At 33.0% G+C, this 25,276-nt stretch overlaps 1 protein-coding gene across 1 annotated transcript; it reads right to left on the reverse strand.

Annotated features, from left to right (window-relative positions):
• Nucleotides 1-2,515: 2,515 nt before the first annotated feature.
• LOC139522604 (neural cell adhesion molecule 1-B-like) lies at nt 2,516-25,276 on the reverse strand. The gene is made up of 12 exons (XM_071316068.1): nt 25,258-25,276; nt 24,128-24,424; nt 22,331-22,588; nt 21,562-21,846; nt 20,456-20,767; nt 18,893-19,189; nt 15,368-15,502; nt 14,867-14,906; nt 9,546-9,604; nt 8,233-8,263; nt 7,440-7,513; nt 2,516-3,020 (listed from the first exon to the last, which is right to left on the reverse strand). Exons 1-12 carry the CDS (start codon nt 25,274-25,276, stop codon nt 2,968-2,970), a joined length of 1,860 nt encoding a protein of 619 aa, XP_071172169.1. The 3' UTR covers nt 2,516-2,967.

Here is a 25,276-nt window from a genome sequence, read left to right on the forward strand (position 1 = left end):
TTAGGCATATAAAAATCAACAGATACTCATTTACCGCCAAATTGTCAATTGGTTATATCTGCAGAGCAAGAACCCAGATCTTGAACATTTTTTTCGATTGTTCAGTTTCTTTTTTTTGATACTACCTATGCAACTTATTACAGTCTTTTCAAAGGGTAATTGTTTTGAAACAGAGGAGTGAACATCCTTAACAAACATTACACACAGATACAATTATTCTTTTATCTAGCTATCCGTCCCCACTTAAAATGTAAGTCCTTCTAAGGGGAGACAAACCAGAACAATAAATAATTTCTAATTATAGGGTACATTACAGAACTGCCAACTAGACTTTTTTATATTGTTAGATTACTTTGTTTAATGTTATAACATCCGATTACAGCTAACTCCAAAGAATGTGCTGATGGGGAAATAAAATGTAAGAATGGAATACACTGTATTCCCCCAAAGAACCTATGTAATGGTATTGTTGATTGTCCAGAAGGGTCAGATGAGGACTATTCCAGGTAAATCGTCAATATTTCTATCTCAGCTGGAAAAAATGCATATTGAACAATAAACTTGTATGTATTGATCCTATTTTTCCAAAACCAGACACTTTAGATTTGAATACAACATCGAATCGTTCTCTCTTCAACTACTATATAACTTTCCCAAAATATCCCTACAGGCTAACTAAAAGTATTGAACTTGTGTTTGGTGAGTGTATCTTCCAGTCTCATTTTTCAATGTAAGTTTGTTTTGATATTTGACGTATTTTTCTTTTAAATTCAGACTTTTTGTCAAGATTGGTTTGATTTATTTATTTACAAATATTATTTATCAAACTGCGGGTAACAAACTAAAATTAAGGGAAACGCATGAAATTTAAGAGGAGAACTACGACACAACAGAATCACAACATTTAAATGTAACACACAGAGAAACGAACTAAAATATAACAATGGCCACTCTCCTGCCTTGCAACAGGACATTTTAAGAAGAAAAATGATCGGTTGAATCTGGTTTTGTGGCATGCCAAACCTCCGGCTTTAATGGCAATGTTAAATATAACATTAAAATGACAACATTACATAACAGGACTACAAAACAAATAAATAGGAGCAAATATAGGACAGAGAAACGGAAGGTTACGTTCTGGTATTCAATTGCAAGGGTGTGATAGAGACGTTTATATTGAACATTGTTGAACTGCATGTTTTGTTTTATCAAAAAATAAGCTCACAAAAATACTGAACTCAGAGGAAAATTCAATCGGAATGTCCATAGTCACATGGCAAAATCAAATGACAAAACACATAAAAAAATGGACAAGAACTGGCTAAAAATACGTCACATTTTGACGGCATCATGCAACCATTTTCATATCCGTGCTTTGATACGAGCTCATTTTTATAGTCTATTTTTTTGTATAATCAATTGGACTTACTTGTATAATCTTTAATGGATTAAAGTGTTATGGTACATGAAAAATTTAGTTAACATTCGAGTTATGATCCGGTCAAACACTGTAAGTAAAACTAATCTTGACGGAGTTTAGAACTGAATTTATTTCTTTAAACACCTATACAATTAAGCCAATCGTATTTCTGTTCTTTTCAGTTGCTAAAGAACAGACCTCCTGGATTCTTACAAAGCAGATCAAACATTGAGGAGGTGAAAATGAAGATACCCACATGCTGAATTATCAAACAGTGCATGATATATTCTCTAACTGTTAAAATAGTAAATTCATATACTAAACACTCAAAATGCAATAAAATAGAAAGGTTGTCCAAGTTTACTAGTCTTATCATTTAATAAATGAAATTCTCAAAATAATTGTTCATCGTGTGTGAGGTTAGAAAAATAACGTGTTTTCGATTGTTTTCTGCTTTCCTTTTGTTCAAGATAAACTGTGGTGTCAGACTTCACATATCTGTTATCATTATAGGAAATGTAAGCTCAAGATTATCTTATCAACTTAGAAACATATTCCCCTTATGCAAACTCTACTGGAATGTTGCATCATTAAAATGGAAAATAAATTATAAGAAGCTGAAATGCAACAAGTTAGATATTACAATGTCACAATGGAAAGGAAAGTAAGATTGAATTGTGGCTAAGATAAGAGGAACATATACGTGGTCATCTGTTATACAGATTCATGTTTACGTCAACCTAATCATTATGATGTCCTTTAAATTTTCGAAATAGTTGTATGATCAAATGACTATTACATAACTTTTACAAAACGCAATGTATTGTGATAATAACGTGTTAGCTAAAGCAGTATACAAAACATGTAGTATCTATAAATGGACTTATATTTGCGAAACGATTCATAAAAAAACTTTCTAGCGCTCTGAACAGTATACAAGTTATCATATCCATGTCTATAATCACTCTTTTCTATGTCTTTTTATTACACAACACTTTTACAAGACCTTCAAAAAATTGCAACCTTGGTGTTTCCATTTACTGCTTATTCACTTTGTTTTCTTTTACATAAAAGATGTTCTAAGAATATTTTACACCAAGTTTATTAATTAATTGCACATATCGTTTACAAGGATACAGTAATAAACAAGATCATTTACAGATGGATGGTTTAACGGAAAGTTTTGAATTATACTTACATTCAATTAACTTGTAGAAACTTGAAATTTTGATCGTGACATATGAGATGTGTTTTTATGAATAATTCTCTTTCGTGTTTGCGTATTTACAAAGCGAAGCATTTGCAATTTGAGCCTAAGTTGTTTTGACTGCGAATGTGTACATGGTCATGTGTTATATTATTTTCTCTGGTACTACAGCCAGCTAAATCATCTACTTTTTACAAAACATATACCTCACTGTTTTGGCATTACAAATGTATATCAAATCAAATATATCTTTACAGTGGTATCAGTTTGTTAATCATAATGTAAGTAATCAATTTAATATGACAAGTAACCTGTTTTAAATAAAGAACACCTTTCCCATTCAAATGTTCATATTTGCATATATCATTGAAACATTTTGTATCTCCAGTGGATCTGAAATTTACAACAAAAAGATAAAATACGTCATGATTATAAAGAATGATAAGAAAGTAATCTTATATTAACTATTAATATGAATGAGAACTACAAAATGTAAAATATTTTAAATTACCATGTCATATCACGGGTTCAGCATGTGGAAATGTTGGAGCAGGATTTGCTTACCTTACCGGAGCACCTGAGATCACCTCGAGTTTAAGGTGTGGTTCGTGTTGCTCAGTCTTTAGTTTTTTATGGTGTGTTTTGTTTGTCTGTTGTTACTTTCCTTTTTTTTATTTTCGATTTATGAGTTTGAATGTCCCTCGCAGGTGGAAGTTAGGTCCGCTGCTGTATGCCCTGAGGTAATCGGTGCCCTGAGGTAATCGTGGTAATGCGTCATTGATTAAATACGCACGAAAATATAGTTCTTATTTAGATAGATCTTAATACCAAATTTAAATGTGACAAAATACCAAAGATGTCAACAATCTTCCCAAATGATTTTATTATTTGTATTCACCGATCATTCATTTCGTATGTACGTGTAGGTTGGGGATGGCTGGTAAAATTATAAACTTTTTTTTTTATAAAAGTTCAATTAATGATCTAAAGTATCCTTTCATAGCAGGGTTACCTGAGGTAACCAATACAAAAACAACAAATAAAACCTATTTAACTCAAATTAATTCAGATCACCTTTACATATACATCACATAAACAATATAACTTCAATGAATTCCTACATTATAAATGACGAAGTTTGTTTTATTACACCATAAATGCTTATACTAGCAAAGTATCTACTAAATATTCTGTCATGAGAGGGTTACCTCAGGTAACCCATGAAATAGCAACAAGTATTATCCATTCATATCAAGTTCACTTAAGTCGCCTTTTAAATATATCACACAAACAATACACATCTATGAAGTCCTACATTTGAAATAAAGAAATTATCCGATTACAACATAAATGTTTACACTAGCAAACTATCTAAAAAGCATTCTTCATAACATGGGTACCTGAGGTAGCCCCCGACATAATTACAAATATAACCCACTTAACTGAAGTTAACTGAGGTCACCTTTACATGTGCATCACATAAACAATACAACTTTCATGAAGTCCTACATTTGAAATAAAGACGTTTGTTTATTACAATTTATGTAAACCCTAGCAAAGTATTTATGAAGAATTCATTCATTACAGGGTTACCTCTGGTAACCCAATAATAACAACAAATACAACCCATTTAACTCAAGTTAACTCAGGTATCACCTTTAAATATATATGCATCACATAAACAATACAAATCTATGAAGTCCTACATTTTTAAATTAAGAAATTGTGTAATTAAAATATAAATGTATACACTTACAAAATATATACTAAGAATTCTTTCATAGCAGGGTTACCTGAGGTAACCAATACAAAAACAACAAATAAAACTTAATTAACTCAAGTTAATTCAGATCACCTTTACATATACATCACATAAACAATATAACTTCAATGAATTCCTACATTAATAATGAAGAAGTTGGTTTATTACACCATAAATGCATACACTAGCAAACTATCTAAAAAGCATTCTTCATGTCATGGGTACCTGAGGTAACCCCAGACATAATTACAAATATAACCCACTAACAACTAACTGAAGTTAACTGAGGTCACCTTTACATGTACATCACATAAACAATACAACTTTCATGAAGTCCTACATTTGAAATAAAGAAGTTTGTTTATTACAATTAATGTAAACACTAGCAAAGTATCTACGAAGAATTCATTCATTACAGGGTTACCTGAGACAGGGTTACCTCAGGTAACCTAATAATAACAACAAATACAACCCATGATGTGGATTTTTTTAAAAGTTTGTTTCTAATTGTTTGAGAAACAAATAATTTGTTTTTGACCCTGAGGAAACAAAAATGTTTGTTTCACCCTCAGCTGCCACTATATGTAATGCTAAAATTGAAATGAAAGAAAAAAATGTTTTCGACTGGTCTCCAAAAAATATTGTCTTTTGCCGAAGGAAAAAAATCCATAGACCCCCAATCCCCCCCTCCACCCCTCCCCCCGGAATATCAAATGTGTGCTGCCTTAGGCATGTGTGGATAACTTTTATTCTTTAATAGTTAGTTTAAATAATTGTATACATTTATTTACATAAATCTTTATGAAACCAGTTTTTGACAACTATTATTATAAAAGTTTAAATCGCCATTCAAAAGGGTTTTCTTTTTAATTATTTTAAGTCATTTACGTTTCACTAAATAAATATCTGTTCACGTTGCAAAGATCACAAATTAACCAAATATCTGGGTTTTTTTCGTGAATTATTTGTCGTAACCTATTGTCAAAAGTTGTATGTGTTCCTGTTTTCTCCTATTTTTCGCACATATACTGTCAGTCGAAATAGAAAGTACAATGATGTATTTTTAGTTTATTCTATTTTTAGATCATGTTATTACTACGCATAATGGGCACTATTGCCAAGATTACCTGAGGGCACCGATTACCTCATGGCATACAGCAGCGGACCTAACTGCCACCTGCATGTCCCTCTGGTATCTTTCTCTTCTATTTTAACAGGACTACTGTTTCAAATGTTAAAACTTGAATAATTCAAAACTATTTTACACCACTGGGTCGATGCCACTGCTGGTGGACGTTTCGTCCCCGAGGGTATCACCAGCCCAGTAGTCAGCACTTCGGTGTTGACATGAATATCAATTATATGGTCATTTTTATAAATTTTCTGTTTACAAAACTTTGAATTTTTCGAAATACTAAGGATTTTCTTACCCCAGGAGTAGATTACCTTAGCCGTATTTGGCACAATTTTTTGGAATTTTGGATCCTCAATGCTCTTCAACTTTGTCTTTCTTTGGATTTTTAACTATTTTGATCTGAGCGTCACTGATGAGTCTTATGTAGACGAAACGCGCGTCTGGCGTATACAATTATAATCCTGGTACTTTTGATAACTATCTTACCCAACATTGCGACATTATATGCCTATCGAATATTTATCTCAAACTTTTTACCTTTTTGCCGTTATCAATGTTACCCTTTCGTATTTTCTCTTGCAACATTTTTACTCGTATAAAAAATGAAAAATCACTTGTCTATAATAACCACGACATGAATAACTATCGGAACAGGTACAAACAACCCCAACGGTGGAGATGACAATTTTCACAGTGTTCATATTGCTCATCTGTTAAATATTTCATGCAATGCTTCATGAAATGTTAACAAGAATTCTCTTTAATTTACTTTATTTAGGCTTTCTGTCCTCTTTTGAAACAATAATTTTGTCTTATACTTAGATACAAAAGAACATATTTAACATTAGTTTTAATTGGAATTCTTCAAGTATAAAACAAAATTGAATTAACATGTAGATTTCCACAAGACACAAACACATTCTCATTTTGTGAATTTGACATATACGACCAGAAAGGCATACGAATGATTTAGATCTATTTGTTAATCAACTGCTGAAACTATCAGACTATACTGTCATGAATTTGGTGTCTGTTCTTATCACCAAAACATAATGTTTATGTATTATGATTACTTCCGTTATTTCTTATAATATAAACAAAATGGATGAGACAATTTAAGAAACCTTTGATGAAACTCAATGAATGGTTAACAATTCATGCATTTGATAAATGGTTAACAACGATATTCTAGGGCTTGTATTTTTATCATGTTTCCGTTCATAGAGAGTTTCTGCTCACAATGAAGCTACTAAACACAGAATTCCCGGTGGTGACCTTGAAATGATACGTTTGTAAATGTTAGGGACGCCATCACAAATTTGCTGACCCATTTAGATATCCATTTCACAGATTTTAACGGAAATTCTCCAAATGTCTTAACTAAAATCCCATGTGATACCTACCTAATTAGGCTTATCACTGCGTGTGTACTAACATGAGCAAGACGTCGTATGCCTCCTGTTAAACATGCCTTTCAAAGCACCTGAGATCACCTCATTGGATTGCCAATGTAAAATAGGGGATGTTTAATTAGCTTTAATTGTTATAAGTCATCTAGAGAGCCCTTTATCGTGAAAATAGTATCATGTTGTTTACGAACCTGTATCGCGGCTCTTTCAATAATGTCTTTCATATAGCTCAGACTTGCAAACCGTCCAAATTTACAATCGAAATCGAGGAACTAGGAAATTTTCTGTGATCAATATGGTTTTATCTTACGCCTATACTAAACGAAAGTCCTTTACATTCAGCATAAGTAAGCTGAAGCAAAAGCAGCTTTTTATGACCTCTGATTCCGAATCAAATGCATGAAAATAGATATATGTAATGTGGATGGATACTAAATCATCCTTGAAAGGTTTCAAAATCACAAATCCCTTACATGTTTTTACACAAAATAAAAATAAGTTTATACCTTTTTTGTTTTTGCTAACATTTTGATAAATTTGTCCGTCGTTTATTCTTCCAATTTCTTCATAAGTAGTTGAGCTTAAAAATGAGAAAACACATCAATTACAAAAACTTGGTTTAGATTATAGATTGATAAAATACAAGGTTATCAGAAGAAAAATTAATTGATACATTGATATTTGAACGTTAATAAGACTATAAAACAAAAATTCGAAATTTTATTACATGCTATAATTATAAAATACGAATTATATGCGTGGTATAAATGTCTCAAAAATAATGTTAGACATGTTTCCTCTTTCTATACTTAAAAGTGGCTCGCGGGTCTGAATGAAATTGTTCTTTTAATATAGGATTTTGCTATACTTTTCTACAAACAAACTTCATCTTATACTAAATAGAAAACAAAAATAAAACAATTTGGTCACCACTCATTTAGACTCACAATCTGCCTCCAAAAGAAGCATAAATTTTTGTATTTGGTACTTTTTTCTGTGGAACTAAACGGAGAAATAGAGGTTATATCGAAATAAAAAAAGAACAAAATTACAGAAATCGCTCAAATTTTATAAAAGTTTAGTTTAAGTACAGCTTATTTGTAAACTATAATAAAAAATATAGGTCACCGATGAGTAAAAGAAGATGTTTCAATTTTATTGCCAAGAAAAGTGAAATATCGTCACACATGTGTTGAAGTAATGAAATCTATATGTTCCTTATATATAAACGGATTCATTCATAGTACTAGCATACAACTTTTGTTCAGATATTATTGGATTTTCCTTTAGCATAATTACCTATTTGCTTGCATGCCATCGGGATTACAGTCTGTAAAAGTTAATTGGTATAAGCATTGAATTAATGATTGGAATGGACAATGGTGCAAATAACGTGGAAATCTAGTTGATCAAGAAAATAGATAAATGAATGGGTCGCATAACGATTTTTAAAAAGAGTTCATGAGATCTTACTAAAAAATGTTTAACCCCGCCGCACTGTTGCGCTTGTCCAAAGCCAGGAGCTGTGGCCTTTGTTATTCATGTATGTTTATTTTATTGATATATTTTGAGTTTGAATGACGTCCATTTTCATTGACTTAGTACATATTGCAGGATTTGCTTACCCTTCCGGAGCACCTAAGATCACCCCTAGTTTTTGGTGGGGTTCGTGTTGTTTATTCTTTAGTTTTCTATGTTGTGTCATGTGTTCTATTGTTTTTCTGTTTGTCTTTTTCATTTTTAGCCATGGCGTTGTCAGTTTGTTTTAGATTTATGAGTTTGACTGTCCCTTTGGTATCTTTCGTCCCTCTTTTGTTATGGGGCTAATAGGAGCCCGTTTCCATGTGCGGGATTTTCTCGATGTGTTGACACCCTATGTGTGTCCTTCGTCTGTTTTCTACTTTTTGGTTGGGTTGTTGTCACTTTGACATATTCTCAATTTCCATTCACAATTTTTAATTGTGGATTTACAATAGAAGTAAACTAATTTCGGCAGACAGTATTAAATTTGCACTTCTTTTATAATATTCGAGCTTTTAACAGTTAACATCGATCGCTGTCGTAAAGTTTTGTTACAAACAGACACATTTATCCCAGGAAAAGATTACCTTAGCCGTATTTGGCACAACTTTTTTGGACTTTTGGATCCTCAATGCTCTTCAACTTTGTACTTTTTTTATATTTATAAATATTTTGATATGAGCGTCACTGATCAGTCTTATGTAGACGAAACGCGCGTCTGGCGAACTTAATTATAACTAATTATAGTTATAGTATAATATGTTTCGAAGTTGTTTATACTACTTTATTTTTGTTATGCAAATATTTAACATATTTTGTATCTTCTTTAAAGATGTTTGACAGTATATTTTCGATGAAAGAGTCGATATGTGTTCCGTTTGTTTTTCTTATTAACATGTTGACGACGTTCCGATTATTTTGAACATTTTGGTTTTTTTTAGTTAAAAAGTCAATTGGTTTTATAATATCCGCTTGCTTGAGTAGATTACTTTTCGAACCGATAGCTCGTCTGTTGTTTTAAATTCTGCGTCCAATGCTCTTGTTTTGTGTGGTGGAGCCAGGCGAGCGAATAAGTATCAGTTATAACTTACCCATTCTTTTTGTTTGGAGTTCACTATAATCATGTTCATCGTTATTTGCCCTTTGCCGACTACAAAACCAATTATCAAGCAAAATTAGACATGGAATAAGTAATCATGATTGGATTATTAAAAAATCAAAACTATAGACAAAAGAGAGACGAAAGATACCAAAGGGACAGTCAAACTCATTAATCTAAAACAAACTGACAACGCCATGGCTAAAAATGAAAAAGACAAACAGAAAAACAATAGTACACATGACACAACATAGAAAACTAAAGAATAAACAACACGAACCCCACCAAAAACTAGGGGTGATCTCAGGTGCTCCGAAAGGGTAAGCAGATCCTGCTCCACATGTGGCACCCGTCGTGTTGCTTATGTGATTACAAATCCGGTAAATAGTCTAATTCGGTAGGTCACATTCATGAAAGGGAAGGGGATTGTAGTTACGACGTAAGGAACATATCCGATATCATTTGTGAAACGGTTATTCCATAACGGTCAACCAACTCGTGATGGCGCCCGTAAAATTTACGAAGGGATGATTTCAACTTCACCATTTGGAACTCGTGGTTTAATAGCTTCCTTGTGAGCAGTAACCCTCTATCAAGAAAATCATGATAGGAAATGCAAGCACGGGAATATCGTATCAATTGGGAGATATATACCCCGTATGCAGGTGCTGCTGGAATGTTGCTACTTAGAAATGGAAAGTTCACAATTGGAAAGCTGAAATCATCTCTTTTGTCTGAAAGTTTTGTTTTCAACCGACCCTCATTGTCAATTTTTAGATGTAAGTCAAGATATGAAGCCGACTTAACTGTATCTGTAGTATCCTTTATCTGGCGCATCTGGTGCAACAAAATTGGTACCGTTGATTTTATTACTACGACTGGGTCGATGCCTCTGCTGGTGGACTATTAGTCCCCGAGGGTATCACCAGCCCAGTAGCCAGAACTTCGGTACTGGCATGAAAATACGGATTTTTTGTGTTATTAAAATTTGCTGTTACAAAATATTAGAAATTATTATAAATTAAGGAATGTATCTCCCTCATGCAAAGCTCTGATTCCTTTCACGAATTTGGCTATACTTTTTGGACCTTTTGGATTATAGCTCTTCATGTTTTATATAAGCTTTGGATTTCAAATATTTTGGCCACGAGCATCTCTGAAGAGACATGTATTGTCGAAATGCGCATCTGGTGCAACAAAATTGGTACCGTTGATTTTATTATCTCCAATTCGATGGGATAGATGCGTTCCACATAGTCACCAAATTTTGAATTGTTTAGTGAAAGAACGTCATCTATATAGCGGAAAGTAGAGTTAAAGGATATTGCTAACTTCTTATCTTTTTTCCTAAGAAGTTCCTGCATGAAGTCAGCCTCATAATAATAAAGAAACAAGTCGGCAAGTAGAGGGGCACAGTTTGTTTCCATTGGGATGCCGACAGTCTGTTGAAAAACACGTCCTCCGAACGTTACAAATATGTTGTCAATCAAGAAATCAAGCATCTTGATAATATCGGTTTCAGATAATTTTTTGTTTGAATCAGAGTGATTCTTTACAAAGTATGATTTATCCCTCCCTAAGACAAGATACTTGTATCTACGTTGGCCATTCTTTTTTATGAAGGAAAGTAATACCAACTCTTTAAATTTGTCTTTTAGTTTGGAATGTGGAATACTTGTGTAAAGAGTAGAAAAGTCAAATGTTTTAATACTGTTACAAGATGAAAGAGAGTTAGATTGTATGTACTCTAAAAGATCTTTGGAATTTTTAAGTATCCACATCTGATTCACGCCACCTCTAGAATAGGCAGTTTCAACAATAACTTTGAAGCCCGTCTTTGATTGCTGATAAAATAGATGTTAATAATTTAGAAAGAGGTTTCGTGGAGCACTTGGAAGACCCAGCAATATACCGTTGTTTGTACGGACACTTATGTAGTTTAGGTATCCAATACAGTGATGGAAGATCCATTTCTTCATCTTTGGTTGAAATACCAAAGTAACAAAGAACAGACCTATGATTATCCAGGATTTCCTCTTTGGTAAGTGTCGTGAGGGTATATGTTGAGTTTCCAAGTGAATTGTCTATACCTAATTCGTTTATCAAGCAATTAATGTAGTGACTTTTACAGACAAAAACGATGTTATTTGGGGCTTTGTCTGCGGGGACAACAACATATTTATCATGGAGGTCGGATAAGTGTTTAGCAACATTTGGGTCTTTAAAGATTGACGTAGCATGGGCATTGATGGACCCATTCAGTTTCTTGATTCTGATTTGTATTAACGACCTCACTGCCTAAATCCATTCGGATAGAGTGTCTACGTCTTCCTTTTCACGTTAAGCCCATTGCCTGGCATAATCCTCGACTGAGTCCATCAAAATTTTAAAGTATTTCCAATTGATGGATTTAGATTCACGATATTTCAGACCTTTCGATAACACATTTCGTAGAGAAGTGTTACAAACAATGTTAGGGTCACCGGTAATAACGTGGCCAGCAGGATTATATATGAATCGGGAACTAGCACAAGTGCAATCAGGAGGTTTAGACTTGAAGTCGTCAATATCGAGATTCTGCAAAACGCGTTTGTAATTGAAAATTTTAGTTGCAATAGGTTTGGTATAGGTATACGAAATTATTGGTACATATTCTTTACATTACGCTGAGCTTGGAATAAATCTTAAAGGTATTATAAAAACACCTGTCTATCAGCAACATAAACAAGAGTTTTAAAACCAGTGGCAACGCAACATGCACTCAAGGCCTATGTCGCCCACCTAGGGCCATGAGCATATCTTCAATAATGGACTTTCGCCAACATTATGGACTAGATTTGAATTCACGACAAAATGATTTTTTTTTATATTGTATTACTTCTGTTTACAGTATCTCTACCCATATTTTGACTATTCTATTTTGTTATGTCTGTTTTGTTCACGCGTCGTTGTAAATATAACGGAATTTGATGAGACTGTCATGCAAGTTAGAGCTTTTAAAGCGCTATAAAACCAGGTTCAATCCACCATTTTCTACATTTGAAAATGCCTGTGCCAAGTCAGGAATATGACAGTCGTTGTCCATTCGTTTTTTATGTGTTTTGTCTCATTTGATTTTGCCATGTGATAAGGGACTTCCCGATTGAATTTTCCTCTGAGTTCAGTATTTTTGTGATTTTACTTTTTTCTCTATTTTCTATAGTTTTTTCCCAAAACACCATTAAATAATAGAAAATTAACAATTAAGGCAATCTTTCCTATAAAAAGTAAACCAACAATTAGTGCAAAATTTAACTAATTTATAGATCACTTTGGCTATTTTAACTGCATATCTTTCTTTTGTGTGTAGTTTTTAGGAACTTCTTAGGAATAAAGATAAGAAGTTAGCAATATCCTTTAACTCTACTTTCCACTATATAGATGTTCTTTCACTAAATAATTCAAAATTTGGTGACTTTGTTGAACGTATCTATCCCATCAAACTAGAGATAAAGGATACTACAGATACAGTTAAGTCGGCCTCATATCTTGACTAACATCTAGAAATTGACAATGAGGGTCAGTTGAAAACAAAACTTTATGACAAAAGAGATGATTTAAGCTTTCCAATTGTGAACGTTCCATTTCTAAGTAGAAACATTCCAGCAGCACCTGCACACGGGGTATATATCTCCTAATTGATACGATATTCCCGTGCTTGCATTTCCTATCATGATTTTCTTGATAGAGAGAGGGTTGCTGCTCACAAGGAAGCTATTAAACCAAGAGTTTCAAATGGTGAAGTTGAAATCATCCCTTCGTAATTTTACGGACGCCATCACGAGTTGGTTGACCGTTATTGAATAACCGTTTCACAAATGATATCGGATATGTTCCTTACATTGTAACTACAATCCCCTTCCCTTTCATGAATGTTACCAACCGAATTAGATTATTTACCGGATTTGGTATCACATAAGTAACACGACGTGTGCCACATGTGGAGCAGGATCTGCTTACCCTTCCCGAGCACCTGAGATCACCCCTAGTTTTTGGTGGGGTTCGTGTTGCTTATTCTTTAGTTTTCTATGTTGAGTCATGTGTACTATTGTTTGTCTGTTTGTCTTTTTCATTTTAACCATGGCGTTGTCAGTTTATTTTCGATTTATGACTGTCCCTCTGGTATAATTCGTCACTCTTTTTCAAGATAGTGGGCAAAAAAGATAAAAAATCGTCATTAAAAAACAAGTTCTCCGAAATAATTTCGGATAGTTGAAATAATGGTAGAGTTTTGTTCTGGTGATCTTTTTTGCTTATAATGTTTCTATCTATCTACAATAGTTTTGATTTTTTCAGACATTAGACAAAAAACGCAAAAAATTATCAAAGTCGTTTTTGAGGGCAATAATTACAAAAAGGTATCGTCTGATGATTTCGAAGATGTAAACATCTTTGTAGATATTGTTCTGTTTATCATATTTCGTAAAAAAAAAAGGCAATAACTCGAAAAAGGGGTGTTCAGATGATTTCAAGACTTTTAATTTATTTGTAGTTCTCGTCTTACTGATTCCATTTGCTTATGATTTCTACCGATCTGTAATAGTGTTTTCAAATATGAGACATGAATTTAAGAACAATAACCCAAAATAAGACATCTTCTGATAATTTGAAATACATAGAGAATATGTAAATCTCATATTACATAACAATTTTGCCTTGTCAGATGTTCTATATTAAAAGTGATTTAAATATAACAGACAAAACTTTAAGTTTACCCTTATGTTCAATGTTTTGATATATGCTTGATGGCAATCAGGGTCATCGGACACATTTTCAAAACTAAAAACACTTATGATGATTGTGGCCAAGTTTCGTTAAATTGGTAAAAGTGACTGAAGAGTGACGAGTAAAGCTCACTTGATCTTCTAGTATATATGATTAATGGTTTTTTTTTTAAATTCTAGTTCATCTATTTGTTTTAAAATTAAGTGTGATGTCCATTTTCACTGAACTAGTACACTTTTTATTTAGAGACCAGCTGAGGACCACCTTGCGTTGAAGACCAATTGGTTGTCTTCGGCTGTTGCCTGCTCTTTGGTCTGGTTGTTGTCTCGTTGGCATATTCATTATTTTCACTCTCAAGTTTATATATTCCAAAAAATAAAACTCATGATAAGAAATAACGCAATGTATTAAATTACATCGGCGATTGAACATGTACTTGAAAATTGCACATAAAGACGTCAAACATATTTTATGAAAATATCATGTATTGTCCTTCAAGGAAAAGTATTTAATTGATGTATATATTTTGATTTATTAGTGTATGCATACCTTGTTCCAGGTTGGGTTGATTGATACAGGTTGTTGTCTTCTGAAATCCGAAAACAAATTTTAAAGGGAATTATGTTTAGCCTGATGGCTCGATAAAGACATAATATCTCATTAATCGTTTTAAACCCTATAAACTGTAGAACAGGAAAAGAACCTGCACATAAAATGTATTTCAGGTTGAAGGAAACAAAAGAAAATATTTATATACATAACATTATGGAATCTATACATAAGGAAAAGTTCTCACCTTGTCAACTTCCCAACATAGTCTTTACAATAACAAAGATATGATAAATTCTGATTGTTTGCTATCTCTGACAGGTTTGATACATTTTCAAGCAGAGAAATGATTATCAAAATAGCATGTTGTTGTAGCATAGGCCCTTAATTATTCAAACAAAACAAATTATGCAAAATGAGAAAAAAAAGTTTTACTAGAGAAGATAGAGAAAAATTACCAATAAAAATCATTGTACTTTTATATCTTTTAGGCAGATTTACCTTTTTTATTTTTCATCCGCCTCCTCCTCAAAACAAAAACTACAAGACTTGTGACTAGAAGTATGAATACCGATGTTCCTATGGCTGCAGCAACACTTGTGCCCAAAGAATTGCTCGCTTGACTGTTAAATAAACCTGAAAAATTGCTATATTCGTTATTGCTTTTGATGTAACACATATCACCCACCACCTTTACCGTCAATATTTTGCAACTCTAATGCATATAATATGAGAATTTATAGCATACCGAGTCAATGCCATTGGAAACACTTCTTTCTATATAATTGTATAACACACAGTGTTAGTATTGGCATTCAAAAATTTGTTTCCCTGTCTGTATGTGCCTTTCACGTCTGTTTACAAAAGTGGGGGTTTCTGTTTTTCTTTCTTTATTTCTGTAGTATCAATCATGCTTCTTGTTTTTATCAATCGTTTTAGATTTTTTTTAAAACAGACAAACAACAGTATACAAAACAACATAGGAAACCAAAAACTAAGCAACACAAACCACACCAAATCTGAGGGGTAATCTCAGGTGCTCTGGAAGGGTCAGCAGATTCTATTCTAAATGTGGCATATGTCGTGTTGCTACAGGACGTAGAAACCCGGTTATAGTTCTCCTTATGTAGGTCACATTCACAGGAAAAACAACGAGATTGTCGTTATGAAAATAAGAACATGTGCGTCATCATATTTGAAACAGATATTCAATAACAGTTTAACAACCTGTCATGACATCTGTTAAATTTACGTTTGGATTATTTCAACTTCACGACTTGGAACTTTTGATTTTATAACTATCGTTTGAGAAGCAACCCTCTATCAACATTATCAAGACAATCGTGATAGGTAATATAAGCTCTGAAATATCGTATCATCTGGGAGATACATTTCCGTATGCAGACATTGCTGGAATGTTGCTTCATAGAAAGGTAAAGTTAACAATTTTGAGCCTTTTGCATGTTGTATAGTTTTGTTTTCAATCGACCATCATTTTATAGATGTAAGCCACAATAGGATGCTCACATAACTGTACCTGTATCTGACAAAAGAGATGATTTCAGCTTTCCAATTGTGAACTTTCCATTTCTAAGTAGCATCATTCCAGCAGCACCTGCATACGGGGTATATATCTCCCAACTGATACGATATTCCCGTGCTTGCATTTCCTATCATGATTTTCTTGATAGAGGGTTGCTGCTCACAAGGAAGCTATTAAACCAAGAGTTCCAAATGGTGAAGTTGAAATCATCCCTTCGTAAATTTTACGGACGCCATCACGAGTTGGTTGACCGTTATGGAATAACCGTTTCACAAATGATATCGGATATGTTCCTTACGTCGCAACAACAATCCCCTTCCCCTTCATGAATGTGACCTACCGAATTAGACTATTTACCGGATTTGTTATCACATAAGCAACACGACGGATGCCACATGGGGAGTAGGATCTGCTTACCCTTTCGGAGCACCTGAGATAACCCCTAGTTTTTTGGTGGGGTTCGTGTTTTTTATTCTTTGGTTTTCTATGTGGTGTAATGTGTGCTGTTGTTTGTTTGTCTTTTTCATTTTTTCATGGCGTTGTCAGTTTGTTTTAGATTTATGAGTTTGACTGTCCCTTTGGTATCTCTCGTCCCACTTTTAGTATCCTTTATCTCAAATTCGATTCAATAGACGCAGGTAGCTGTCATTAAGTTTGGAATTATTTAGTGAGAGTACATCATCTATATAGCGGTAAATTAAGTTAAAGGATACTGCTAACATATTTTCTTTCTTTCTAACACGTTCCTGTATGAACTAAGCCTCATATGAATAAAAAAACAAGTAACAAGAAGAGGAGCCCAGTTCGTTACCATTATAATGCCGATTAGTTGTTGAAAAACACGTCCTCAAAACGTAACAAATATATTATCAATAAACCAAATAAGCTTAGATATTTTTAGCATATTAGAGACGGGTTGATTTTTTACAAAGTACGATATCATCCACTTTTATACAAGAAACTTATATCTACGTAAGTATTTTTTATGAAATAAAGCATGACTAACTCTTTCAATTTATCTTTTAGTTAGGAATAGGGCACATTTGAATAATGTGTAGAAAAGTCCACTAGTTTAATACTATTGCAAGATAAAATAGTCTAAGGTTGTATGTACTCTTAAAAGATTTTTTTTCAATATCCACGTCAGGTTCACGCCACATCTAGAAGAGTTAATTTCACAATTACTATGAAGCCCGGCTTTGATTGCTGATACAATTGATGATGATAATTTAAATAGAAAGTGTTTGTGGTACTTAAAAGTCCTAGCAGTATAATGTTGTTTGTAAGGACACTAATGTAGTTCCGTAATCAAATCAAGTGAAGGAAGATCCAGTTTTGTTTAAAATCTAAGGGAACATAAAACAGACATATTATTATGAAGGATTTCCTACTTGTCATTTGGGTTTATGTTTACTTTCCAAGTGAATTTTTATACCTTATTCGTTTTTAAGCAGTTATGTTGTGTTATTTGCACATTACATTATGGATAATGTTTATGTAACCAGTAATAGCGTAGCTAGCGAAAAGTGGAATTACCACAGGTGCAATCAGGAGGTGAAGACTTAATGTCGTCAATGTTGCCATCATGCAACAAAGTTAAAATTTAGTTGTGATTGGTTTGGTATAGGCAAAATAATAATTGATCCTTACAAGATGGAGGTATTTTCGATTGAACTGATTTATGATGAAGGATATTGCTCAAGCTGGTAGTATAGAGACCTTTGTTGGCCTAGGAAAGTTTTAGAAAAGATTTTTATCCAGCATTTGTCAAGCCAATTAATAAATCAAGCTACTGGTTTTCTAGTTCAAAATATGTTGCACTTTTCATTTCGAGGCCTTCATAGATAACTATACGGTATGTGTTTGTTTTTCATTGTTTATGCCGTACGATGACATGTGGTGGCTTACATCTACGACTTTGGAACTCTTTTTTTGTAAAGTTGCCTCATTGGTAATCATTCCGTAGCTCCTTTTGTTATGTTGGTTCAGTGATTTTTGTGGTAAACCTCCGCACCATATGGCTTCAACACTAACATAGAATTAAAGTCCATACTATCAACAGTTACCTAGTTGGGTCGATGCCACTGCTGGTGGAAGTTTCGTCCCCGAGGGTATCACCAGCCCAGTAGTCAATATTTCGGTGTTGACATGAATATCAAGAATGTGGTCATTTTAGTAAATTTCCGGTTAACAAAACTTTGAATTTTACGAAAAACTAAGGATTTTCTTATCCCAGGCATAGATTACCTTAGCCGTAGTATTTGGCACCACTTTTTGGAATTTTGAATCCTCAATGCTATTCAACTTTGTACTTGTTTGGCTTTATAAAAATTTTGATATGAGCGTCACTGATGAGTCTTATGTAGACGAAACCCGCGTCTGGCGTACAAAACTATAATCCTGGTACCTTTGATAACTATTTGATGATTTATTTTGTCTGTCAACAAATCTTTTTTAAGGAATAATTTGACAACTTTACGTACTTGATCCGGTCGTACAGTTATCATTGTCTGTTGATCTGACAGTACCATAACTATTGGTAGCCTCTACATATATGATGTACGTCGTGTCTGGCGTCAACAACTTAACTATATACTGTTTACTTGATTCATGGTTGGAATCCATAATATCAGATGAATATTGTGTTTGTTGTGTCTTGTTATTCAACAATACCACATTAAATGATTGTTTGACCCCTCCGTTGAATCCTGGTCGCCATGAGACAATCATTGATGTTGTTTCACATGCCACTAAAATGTTTGTTGGTTGCATTGGTTGACCTAGTAAAGAGATGTTTTATGTATAAAATGTTATTTTGATAGCTGGATATTACCAATGATTTTCAACTGATCGGGCGGAGCTTATGTTTCAATTTGCATAAGGCCAGTCTATTTAAAGATGTGTGTGCTAAGGATTATTGTCGTTATAATCATTACCAGACGTCCATTATTACTAGTAATGGACTTCTGTTATAACTTATTTCTAGTGACCTGTCAGTGTCGTCAACACATTATAGAAAAAACGACAAATGCAGAATTTGCAACTGCAGTCGCTATAGTTTTACTGTCATATCCACAAATTCCAAATTGTGACAATTTTTACATGTTTTTAAACCTCGCCTTTCAGGTAAATCAACGGCTGTGTCCAATTATTTATTTTGCGAATACACATATAGTGTTTACATATTTTTACCGGATCAATGACCATAACTGAACACTCAGATGTCTCTAAAATGACTGTTCTACAATGAGCGTACTGGTTAAACTCCACCAAGTCGAGTGAAATAAATCTAGTAATACGTATCGTAGACATATTACATTCTTTCAAGAGAATGTTTTAAAAATATCAATTGCTTACTCAAAACTATTTTTTGAAGGTTTTGTCATTGAGAAATGATGATGTTGATTCAATCGAGGCTATTTGGAGATTATAAAATCATATTTACACCAATGTATCATTTTTTTGTAAATCAATGATGCATACGGGTGACAGACACTTTCTGAATTTAACCGCCGTTTATAAGTTAAAAGAAAAAGTACCCTCTAGATTGGATACACACAAAAACGTTAATTTCTAATGTATATACATTTTCCCCGACTTCTACCATACTTTATTGTTTAAAATATATATATTTGATACCGAGGTGAAACAAAATTGGAAGGTATTACTAATCTCATTTCGTAACTGCTGAAACAATGTAATTTTAGTATATAAGTAATGAAAAAGGTTCGATTGCTACAACGCTATTGTCATTTTATGTTACGAGTCATAACTAATTCTTATATTATTAAACGTCTTTGTTTCTCGTTATTGAAGGATCAATGTCTTTTTGCAATATACCATATTCGCTTCTATTTATATTTCAGATTCCTCTTTTCAAGTTATTATTTTGTCTTTAAAAGAAATGAAATGATGTCAAAACATTGATTAATTGTGCAACGCTCGTTCAGTAGTTTTGATTATCTGTGAAAAAAGGAATTGCAATTTTCAAAAAGCGTCCATCACACATTCAATAAAGCAATAAAAGTTCATTTGATATAACATACCTTCTGGAATAACATTATAAGTAAATCTGGCTTTACCTACATCATTAACAATTACTACTGAATACAACCCAAAATCAGTTGCAGTTAACTTATGTCTCGAAAAGCAAATATGCTGATCGATAACATTATATGTACTGCAGTTGGAAGTCGAAGACACAGTTGTTTCTGGTGAATTTTCATTACGCTTAAATATCCATGAAGTAATGGCTATCGGAAATGCAATAATGTGTTGTGATATCGTAAGGGTTTCCCCGATTGCAATTACTATCGGATTTTGGGATTGATCGTCACCATTGTATCGCCTTGGGGAACCTGCAATATACAAAGTGAAAGAATCAATGGTTTTTAAATGTATTGGATTCTGAAACATGCAAAATTTCATTATTTCAACTATTTAGAAAAAAAACGTATAGAGACTTCGGTAAGACGAAACATTGAAAGTATAGTGCTTTCAAACAATAAGTACAAAATGTGAAATTTGAAAATACCTTTTTTTTTTTTTTTTTAATTATGAACACATGTTAAAACAACATGGTTGTCGTTTAATGGTTCATGACATATTTGTTTTTCAATTATTGTTATGTACTAAAATTTTTGTTTTACATTTGTTATTTCGAAGCTTTTACAGCATACTATATATGTGGTGTGGATTTTTCTAATTGTTAAAGGCTAAAAGGTGAACTATAGTGATATCAATTGCTACTAAATAAACTCATCATAGATCATGGGGATAGTTTCCACATGGTCGATTACATCGCATTTTCTCATTATATTAGTTCCTCATTCACCATTTACGGATTTATTAGCATTGGTATTCCGTTGATGGTGAGATCCTACCCATAGCTGACAGAATGTATAGGATAAAGACATAAAACTTGAAAAAAGCGTTGCAACGATACCAGCTTTCAACATTTAGTTTTGATTTTCATTTCTTGATTCATTGTTTATCTGTCCTTGTCCTGTTTTCCGCATTTTGGTCAAGTCGTTGTTTTTGTGAACATTCCCGGTTTCCATTTTTAATTCTGAAGCATTGTTTGATGAATGTTTGACTAATAAATGTAAACAATGAAATTTGAATAATTAAACAAATTAAAAACAAAACTTACACTTGACAAACAACTCAATATCTTTCATATTGGTGTATTCGTCGTTGTTAATAATGTTCATTGCCTTGCACGTGTAGTTACCCGTGTCCAAACAGTTAGCATTATCAATAGTTAAGTTGCTATGAAACACATTGTTTGTCCTATGTAATATTGCATTGCTTCCATGTTTGGTCCATACTATATTTGGAGGTGGGTTACTTTGTACAGTACACTGTAACACAGCTGTATTATCCTCCGCTATCGTGTTTCGATTCGTAACAGATGATACAGAAACTTTTGGTGAATCTATAAAATAGGGGGAAATTATCACTAATTATTATCTATTATCTGAATAATATCGTTTATAGTTTGACATTGTTTGTATGTTTTTTTCAAGTGTATGATTACGTAATTGCAAATGTATAATGTTATCCTCTTGTAGCACCATACGTGTGCTTTGTTTGTAATCAGTTTTCTCTTCATGTCTTGTCTTGCAATTGAATGATTGATCCGAATATTGGCAATTGAATATTCTGATAAGAGCTAGCTTGTCAAAGCGTGTCAGCAGTGCTTTTGCACTGACTGCAGATACAACTCCAGTTAAAAAAACAAGAACTCATTTATCATATTCTCCTCAAAAGGAGAGAGACAAAATGCTACGAAATTGAAAGCGTCTACTTCTATGCATCAATAACCCGTCATGCAAATCGAAGAGACTCTTTCCTATTATGGTGCTACATCCATAGTAGCATGGTGAACAGGATGACAATAAATCCTTTAATATACTCACATAAAACATACACCTCTATTATTGCTTCACTTTTCCTTCCAAAACCACTTGATCCTTTACAGGTGTAATTTCCAGCGTCTGTTGCCTTGGCTTCCCTTATGGAATAGTTCGCCACCGTCCCAACGATAGTGTTTGATTTATACCATACAAATGAGACATTCATTGGAATTCCATCCACTTCTGTACAAATCAAGACGATGGTCTTATTTTCCACCAATATAATTGGCTGTGTATTCGCAATTTGAATGGTTGAAGAGTCTTAAAGTGAATGAATATTTACATAATGCACAGTAATTTGAATATACAATTTTGCACGTAATTTTCTCTAAGCCTTTACTTTATCTATTTAATACATTTGCGAGAAAAGAACTCCTTTCTTCTATCCATCATTTAGCTTCGTATATTTGTATATAGTTTACTTTTATGCCTATTTGAATCAAAGCGGTTTGTAAATGTAATCTAATCTCACGATTTTGTATAGTGTCTTTTCTATAATTGGTAATTATATTGCCACTGATCCATTCACCTTTTCGCTATTAGGCCGCCATTACTGTAAAATTGTCAAGTCAGAATAAACAAGAATGTGTCCAAAGTACACGGATGCCCCACTCAATCATTTTCCATGTTCCATGGACCATGAAATAGGGTAAAAATCTAATTTGGCATTAAGATTAGAAGGATTGTACTATAGGGAACATGTGTACTAAGTTTCAAGTTAATTTGACTTCAATTTCATCAAAAACTACCTTGACCATAAACTTGAACCTGAAACTTCTATTTTCATTTTCTATGTTAAGTGGAGCGTGAAATTGGGGTCAAAAGTCTAATTTGGCTTTAAAATTAGAAAGATCATACCATAAGCAACAAGTGTACTAAGTTTCAAGTTGATTGTTCTTCAGTGTCATCAAAAACTTATTATAAAATACCTTGACCAAAAACTTTAACCTGAAACTCCCACTTTCATTTTCTATGTGCAGTGGACCATGAAATTGGGGTCAAAAGTCTAATTTGGCTTTAAAATTAGAAAGATCATATCATAAGCAACAAGTGTACTAAGTTATAAGTTGATTGGACTTCAGCTTCATCAAAAACTACCTTGACCAAAAACTTTAAAACTCCCTCTTTCATTTTCTATGTCCAATGGACCGTGAAATTGTGGTAAAAAGTATAATTTGGCTTTAAAATTAGAAAGATCATACCATAAGCAACAAGTGTACCAAGTTATAAGTTGATTGGACTTCAGCTTCATCAAAAACTACCTTGACCAAAAACTTTAACCTGAAACTCCCTCTTTCATTTTCTATGTCCAATGGACCGTGCAATTGGGGTCAAAAGTATAATTTGGCTTTAAAATTAGAAAGATCATATCATAAGCAACAAGTGTACCAAGTTATAAGTTGATTGGACTTCAGCTTCATCAAAAACTACCTTGACCAAAAACTTTAACCTGAACGAACGAACGGACGAACGAACGAACAGAGCCACAGACCAGAAAACATAATGCCCCTCTACTATCGTAGGTGGGGCATAACAATAGCGTTAAGTTGTATTCTGACTTTGTCTGTAATTTTTCTTATTTTACTTTCTATCAGTTCATATATATTCACAATGCAGAACATGTATCAATAAACAAATACAAAACATTCAGCATCATATTTATTTGATGATGAACACTATGAAAAATAAAGAAGGAAACCAGAAAATCCTCAGATTTTTTTTGCATCGCTACAATACACTAGTTTAGACGAAATGCAACATATTTGCTGCATTTTCTTATTATTATTCTAAAAGAAATACCTGTGACAAACAAATCGTAACTCCAGTTCTTTCGGGTAGGTATCCAGAGCTGATGTTGTCCTGAACATGTACATATTTTACCACGATCTTCCTTGGTAACAATCTTCTCTATGCTAGACACTACTTTATTTGTAGGGAGGATTCCAGTTGATGGAACAGGTGTGAACCCATCGCATTGCAAGAATAAAGTAGCTAAAGGATTGCCTCCAATGATTTCACATGTTAACAGAGCCTTGTTGTCTTCAACAATTGGTCCACTTGGTGTCTGTGTAATTAATGGGAGAGGTTCAGGTGGATCTGCAAATCATAGGAAAAAATGTGAAGAAAAAATATAAGTTACTTATGGATGCTTAATAATCTGCGATTTTTAGTTACAAAGATAATAGTAAATGATCTTTAATGAATTCCATGAATTGTGTTAAATAAAAATGTTTACGTCTTTATATCAAGTATAAAATATAGATTTCCGTTATTGATAAATTGATAAGTGATTCGAATGTAATAAATAGCAGTTTAAATCAAAGTAAGCAAAAATGAAATCCGTTATTTTTTTAATCATGTATTCTAGTTTTAATTAAAACGAACTGTCTTTTGGAAAATATTTATTAAAGGGGCAGTAGCTGTCAAATTTATGCTCACGATTTGACTCAATTTCTCAAATTTGATTTAAAACAATGTAAAACATTTATCAAGATTATAAAAAGTCTAAAATAAACAATATACCGGACATGGGCTTGATAATATGTAGCTTCGTTTCGTGTGTATTTAAGCCTAGACGCCATCTAATTGTCTATCAAGTTAACCTTTAACTTGATTGCCATATTAGCAATTTAAACATGAATATAGATATAAATAGATATCAGACTCGTACATTTGAATTTTTCTTTTTTCTTATTTATTACATATTACAGATTACAAATATATTTTATTCATCGTTGTTACCTGTATAAGAATGATCTTTTGTGGATCGAATCATTCAATCAAATGATTTACCTTTGTCTCACTTTCATTGTTGACATTATTTTCCTTTAAATAATTCAACACGCACAATGCATGCGGTGCTTATCTCTAGCTAAGGGGTTAAATTAAAGTTCACATGAATGCGGATTCAATAAGATCGAATTATTCACTTGCAGGTGAATAATCCAT

This window comes from Mytilus edulis, chromosome 5, assembly GCF_963676685.1.
Source record: "Mytilus edulis chromosome 5, xbMytEdul2.2, whole genome shotgun sequence".
Taxonomy (NCBI): domain Eukaryota; kingdom Metazoa; phylum Mollusca; class Bivalvia; order Mytilida; family Mytilidae; genus Mytilus; species Mytilus edulis.